This window comes from Pyrgilauda ruficollis, unplaced genomic scaffold, assembly GCF_017590135.1.
Source record: "Pyrgilauda ruficollis isolate IOZ18807 unplaced genomic scaffold, ASM1759013v1 scaffold73, whole genome shotgun sequence".
NCBI lineage: Eukaryota > Metazoa > Chordata > Aves > Passeriformes > Passeridae > Pyrgilauda > Pyrgilauda ruficollis.
Window position 1 is genome coordinate 1,469,607 of NW_024529155.1, and position 6,700 is coordinate 1,476,306.

The window sequence follows — 6,700 nt, forward strand, 5'->3', positions numbered from 1 at the left end:
AAAATAAAAAAATAAATAAATAAATGGAAACTGAAGTAAAAGTGCCAAATGAAAAGGGCAAGGGCTATTTATCATTCTATTAGAATTAAGAATTTCAAGGCGCAGGTGCAGGACTGTGCATAGGAGTGAGTGAAGGCGGGGACCTTGGAACAATATTTATTATCTAGGAATCTGGTCCCTTACTCTGCGCAGTGAGCACACAGAGGAGCTGGTGAGATTGGAATTACCTCAGACATAACGGGTGAGTTCGGTCCCCGGGGGCAGTGAGAGGAAAGAGAAAAGGGAGGAAAAGACTCTGCCCCCCTCATCCATCCCTCACACAAACACATACCATGACCCAGGGTAGCCAAATGGGTACAGGGCCACAGAGGCACAATTACATGAGTTACACTTGGTGACCTCTGGGACTCACAGTTTTTGCCTTTTTAAGAGCCCTCTGAGACTGAAGAAGGGACCCAGAAACTCCAATCTTATTCTGCCACTTCTAGGAAAAAGGGCAGGAATGTCCCTATGTGGTACTTCTGCACCAGTTCTGGAAGCAGGCTGATCCAGAAGAATTAGTCTGTTTAAATATATATATAGTTTACAGGGCTGCAATTACTTTGATATTTCTGTTAGCACTTCTCAAAGTCATAATGCAGAGCTGGTGGTGCAACAACTGCTTCCAGTGCAGTCTGTTCTGACATCAGACAAGAGATGTTGAACAAACCACCCAGGAGACCTGGAACTGAAGGAGGAGAGCTCACCAAACAGGAAACACAAGCAAACATTTTATCCTGCTAAAGTCTGGCTGTCCTTGCCCAAGAGTGGATAAAATAAGTTAAAACATTTCCCACGTGATGAGACAGTAGGCTAGAAGTCAGAAACTGGTCAGTGATCAGTGAAGAGGTCCCAAAATAAATATGACCACACAGAACTACTTCACATTTTTCATCACATGTGCTGAAAAGCTGACATGTTTAACATGACATAGCATTAAAAGCTGACATGCTAAAAAATTATACAATTACCAGCTAGCAGGTGCACATTGAGGTTCTCCTCTGCTGTTTCTGCATAGCACTTTTTTAACTCACACACACAGCCATGGTCAGAGATCCAGTGGCAGATGAGAAGAACTGATTTCTACAGCTCCAGTCTGCTGTAATTGAGGTCAACAACAGTATAGGTCTTACTTTTGCAGTCATTTCCACTGAAACCTTAACATGGACTGTGCAGGTCCCCTCCTTCCATGCTTTGGAGCTGGTGTGAGTACCAGGGATTAAAGCCACCTACCAGGGACTTCCTAGAGCCATAATATCACCATGGCTCTGCTCTTTTTAGTGGGTTAGAAAGCACACATATCCGAGTTTACAGAGTGGAAAGGTGCAGAGAGAAGGGGAAATGAGACAGAGTAGAAGGTAGAAAATGAGCTAAAGATTTCAGAAATACATGGATATGTGAAAGGCAGGAGTGCAGGGTGAGAATGCCAAGATTATCATTCTCTGGTGCTGGACCTGGTCATGCCTCTGCCTACACCTCTGCAGCCCCAAGGGTCAGTGTGACCCCCAAAGCACACCAGCCTCAAACTCTCAGCACCTCAGAACTGCTTTGCTTCATTTGGTCCTGAGAACAAGTGAGACTTCACCTGAGAGCAATGATAATTTCCCCTGCATAGGCCAGGTCCATCCTGACTCCCCAGTTACAAGCCAATGCCACTGCCCGCTTGGAAAGCTGGTGTCCCACTTCCACTTTGCAGGATGCCACGGGACTAGCAGGGGGTCAGTGGCTTCCCCGGGCCCAGCAAGCAGACCGTGTGGCCTGGGAAATGGGATCTGGCAGTGAAGGGTGGGCTGGCTCCACACCTGCCAGCTCTGCCCAACACACCCTTACTTTATGAGCCAAACCTCCTCCCTTCCCGTGCTGGACCGCCCGCGTGGGACGTGCCCGGGAGTGGTTAGTTCTTTCTCTCCTGACAGGCTGACCCCGTGGTGATCAGCATTCCAGAGGGGTAATTCGAGGTGACTTCTCCCGAGAAGTCTCTACCCTGCTCTGCTCTCAGCCGCCCTCCTCCTGTCACCCAGCCCGGCTCACCCCGGTTGTCGCTGGCTAATAGAGCCATCAGGCGGCCCGCGGGGCGTGTGCGGTGCCGGGCACACGCGGCTCCGGCCGCTGCAAGCGGGAGCGGACGGCAGCCCCGGCCGGTGGGGCTCGGACACTCACGGAGCTCAGCATGGCAGCGCTCGGTGAGCGAAGGGAGCGACACCAGGCTCCCGGTGCCCTCTAGGGACAAGGAGGAGCCGAGGTCCCGCACACGAAGTTTCCCCGAACGCGTCGGGCCCCGCAATGGCAAGGGCGCTTCTCCCGCGGGCTCGCACCGCCTCGCCCGCCCGCGCCGCGGAAAGCCTCCGTGCCTACACATCCCGCACCGCGGCTCTCCCGCCCCAAACCCCGGCAGGCGCCGCTGAGGTGGCCCCAGCAGGGGATGCCCCACACACCCTGGGACTTCGCCGGGAGTCACCCGCTGCCTCTCCCTCAGCGGGATCCGCACCCTGTGTCGGACGCCCCTCGGCGGGCAGGGCTCCCCCCTTTCCCCTTCCCCTTCCCTTTCCCCTTCCCCTTCCCGGTGGTGCCCTCTCCCCGCGCTGAAAAGGCCACAGCGCTCCGCGCATCGCGGCCGGCAAAGCCGGGGAGCGTGGAAGGCGCAAGGTGCAGGGTGTGCGTGTGTGAGCGCGGGGGGTGGCGGGGGGAGGTTTGCCTCTCTGTGTGTGTGTGTGTGTGTGTGTGTGTGTGTGTGTGTGCAGGAGAAGGGGGGGGCGAGCCCCGTCCGCCCCTTATAAGAGACACAATCCTCAGCCACTTTTTTGCAAAAGGGGCTTTGCAAAGCAGCCTGCGCACACGCGAGCGCCACGAGCCTCCCCGCGGCCGCCGCACGGAGGGCGAGAGGGAGGGGGGCGGGCAGAGCCGCCCGCCGTCCCCGCCGCCCGCCCGGCTCCGCCGTTCCCTCCCGTCGGTCGCCGCTGTCCCTTTCCCCTGCCGTCTGTCCCCTAGCTCTTTTTCTTTTTATTTTTCTTTTTTTTTAAATTTATTTTAATTTTAAATTGAACATCGCAAGTTTTTCCTTTTTCTCTTTTAGAATTTTTTGATTCTTTTTTTTTTTTTTTTGTGGTGGTGGGGGGACGGGGACCGGCTGTCACTCGGGCGCCCCCGCCTCGCAGGACGCCCCCTCGCCTATGGCCAGCGGCAGCCCCGCCAGGATGTCCAGCGCCGCCGGGCAGCCGCCCTTCCTGCAGCCGGCGTGCTTCTTCGCCGCTGCTGTGGCCGCCGCCGCCGCCGCCGCCCCTCCGGGGCCGCCCCCGGGGGCGCCGCCGCCGCAGCTCAGCCCGGCGGGCGGGCAGCCCTCCCCGGGCGGCAAGCCCTCGGCGCCGCGGGCGGCCAAGCGGCAGCGCTCGGCCTCGCCGGAGCTGATGCGCTGCAAGAGGAGGCTCAACTTCAGCGGCTTCGGGTACAGCCTGCCGCAGCAGCAGCCGGCGGCCGTGGCGCGGCGCAACGAGCGGGAGCGCAACCGGGTGAAGCTGGTGAACCTGGGCTTCGCCACGCTGCGGGAGCACGTCCCCAACGGCGCTGCCAACAAGAAGATGAGCAAGGTGGAGACGCTCCGCTCCGCCGTCGAGTACATCCGCGCCCTGCAGCAGCTGCTCGACGAGCATGACGCCGTCAGCGCCGCCTTCCAAGCAGGCGTCCTCTCGCCCACCATCTCGCCCAGCTACTCCCACGACATGAACTCCATGGCGGGCTCCCCCGTCTCCTCTTACTCCTCCGACGAGGGCTCCTACGACCCGCTCAGCCCCGAGGAGCAGGAGCTTCTCGACTTCACAAGCTGGTTCTGAGCGCCGGCCGCCCTCCGGGCAGGTGGGTAGGCGCCCGCGGAGGGCCGGGGGATAGCGGGGGGATAGCGGGGGCACGGACGCGGGGCGGCGGGGCCGCAGCCGCCGGGGGAGGGGGCGCAGCCGGGGCTGCCCCTCGGGCGGGTACTTCCGAGCGGCTCTGCGGCCCGACGCTGCGCTGGTCGCGGCGTGGCTCTGATCGCCTCTTTCTTTTATTGTTACAGGACAGTTGCAAAAGGGGAAAAAAAAAAAAACCAACACCAACAAAAACCAAAAAAAAAAAAAAAAACCCACACAAAAGCAGATCACACACAGAGAGACAAAAATCCACGCAGAAAAAGAACCTGTTGCGTTTCCCGTTCCCCTGCCGTCGGAGGGCGGTGCGGGCACGTCTCTCGGCGGGCGGGCACAGCGCTGCGCGCCGCGGGGGCGGTCGGGGCGGTCGCCCCCGGCCCCGGAGACCGGCCGGCCTTTGCGCTCCGTCGCACTGCCACGGACTGCGCCCCGGCGGAGCGGCTGTCCGGCGGGGGAGCCCCGGCCGCGGAAAGGGCGCTGCGCCCCTCGGCCGGCGGAGGAGCTCTTCTTCCTCTTCCTCCTCCTCAGCAGAAAGGCGGCCCATCTCCGCACCTCGCCGCCGCCGCGGCCCTTCAGAGACTGGCGTTCATCACCTGTGGACAAAGTTAGTTTCCCGGTGTCTGTGGAGATGCTGAAGTTAAGCTATGCTGTACTCAAAGAAGTCCCTGGAGACCCATCTACCTTCCGTCTCCCCATGCCTCTCCCTCCCCTCGATCCAAGCTTTTCCTCTTGTTTCCCTCATAGAATGCTTCCAACCTTTTTTTTTTTTTTTTTTTTTTTTTTTTTTTGGTGAATTTTTTTATGATAAGAAAATCTATTTGTATCTATCCTAACCCGGTTGGGGATATATTAAGCTATTTTTGTACATAAGAGAGAGAGAGATTTATAGAGGTTTTGTACAAATGGTTTAAAATGTGTATATCTTGATACATTTTTTAATATGTAATGCTTATTACCTCTTCATGTTTAGACTCGTAGTCAACGTTACCTTACAACTGCCATTTTTGTATGTGGTTTTGTAAAGGACTTGGATTTCCTCCAGATGTACTTTAGCACCAATGTGTCTTACTTTATAGAAATTTTGTTAATGTATTAATAATGTCATTAAACAATGTTCAGAGTGAACAAAGTTTATGCAGCTATTGTCCAAACACAAAACGGTAGCCGTTTGTTCTCATATGCTGCCTTTTGGGAAAAAAAAAAAAAAAAAAAAAAAGAAACCCAGAAAAGCAAAAAACAACCCCCCCCCCCCACCACCACCACTGCCTTTTCTTACTGTTTTATTACAAACTGACAAAGGTCCTGTATAACCCTATTTTATACAAACTAGTTTCGTAATAAAACTTTTTTATAATTAAAATGATCAGCTGCCTACCGCATGCAATTTTTTTTCTTTCTGTCATTGACAACAATGAATGTAAGGACAGAATGTCAATCGATGTTATACCGGAGCTAAGTTGCATATGAAGTGTTTGTACCTGATGGATGTAACATATATATCTTTATCTATCTCTATATAAATATGCAAAGATCTAGCGCTATCAACATTGTTTTCTTGCCCTTCTGTGTTGCAAATGGTATCCAAATGAGAAGGAGAGGGGATGATTAATGATTGCATTGTCCTTCCTGAAATCACTGCACATTACAGAATTCCTCCTAAAGCCCGAGTCTTAAAAAAAGAGGGCGCTCCATCCCGCGTTTCGGGATGTGGTGTGACCCCGTCCTCCTCCGCGGCTCTGACCCAGCGGGGCAGGAAAACACGGGGGATGGCACAGCCGCCGCCACCCAAAACACGGGGCGCTGTGTTGCCTCTGCGAACATTGGCTGGGTAAATAAAACCGTCGCGGGGAAGACGGGAGGCGAGAGGAGTAGGGAGATAAAATTAAATAAATAAATGAAGTAGTAGAAATTGGTGGCAGCGTAGAGCTATTGGTCTTTCCAAACTTGTTATTCTGCCCAAATAGCGTGATCTGCCTGTAAAAGTACCCAATTACCAAGACTCAAAAAGAAATTGGACTCTTCCCCCCATTCCCTTTTTTTTTTTTTTTTTTTTTTTTTTTGGCTAGCCTGCTTGTTGTCAGTTAGCAAGGACGTGACCAGAATTCGCCTTCTTTTCGCCTGGCTCCTGCATCACTTGCAAATTCAGTTTGCGTGCACCAAGCCAAGCGGAAAGCAAAGCTCAAAATGCATCTTACCAAAAAAAAAAAAAAAAAACCAAAAAAAAAACAAAAACCAAACAAACAAACAAAAAAAAACCCCCAAAAAAAAACCACCAGCAAAGACTGGGGAGAGCCGGTGTGTCGTACGGAGTTAAAATAAAAAAAAAAAAAAAGTCCGCTCCGCTACAAATGTGCCGTCGAGTTGCGAGGGATGCGCTATTTTTAAAAAAGAAGAGGGAAAAACTTTGGTGGAGGAGCCCGGAATTTTCCCTGTGTGTGTGTGTGTATGTGTAACTATAGATAGATAGATATAGATATAGATATAAATATATATTCATATGCACGGACGCATATGCACACATGGGCGCTTACACGTGTGTATTCCTGCATTGCTTTTAAAGTATACACACGTTTGCCGCTTCGCCTCCTCCCCCCACGCCCTGAAATGATCAATACGTGATTTAATCGCGGGGGGGGGGAGGAGGAGGGGGAGGACGGGACGGGAGGACGGGACACGGTGGGGTCACGAAATCCCTCATTACTTTAGCACAAACACTCATTGTTTTAACCGCTCGTGGAACTAATGTTTAGTTATGAAAATAA

At 53.2% G+C, this 6,700-nt stretch overlaps 1 protein-coding gene across 1 annotated transcript; it reads left to right on the plus strand.

The window, feature by feature from the left end:
* The first annotated feature begins 3,209 nt into the window (after positions 1-3,209).
* ASCL1 (achaete-scute family bHLH transcription factor 1) lies at positions 3,210-5,225 on the plus strand. Its single transcript, XM_041485992.1, has 2 exons — positions 3,210-3,888; positions 4,088-5,225. The coding sequence occupies exon 1, from the start codon at positions 3,210-3,212 to the stop codon at positions 3,864-3,866; it is 657 nt and encodes a 218-aa protein (XP_041341926.1). The 3' UTR covers positions 3,867-3,888; positions 4,088-5,225.
* Positions 5,226-6,700: the final 1,475 nt, after the last annotated feature.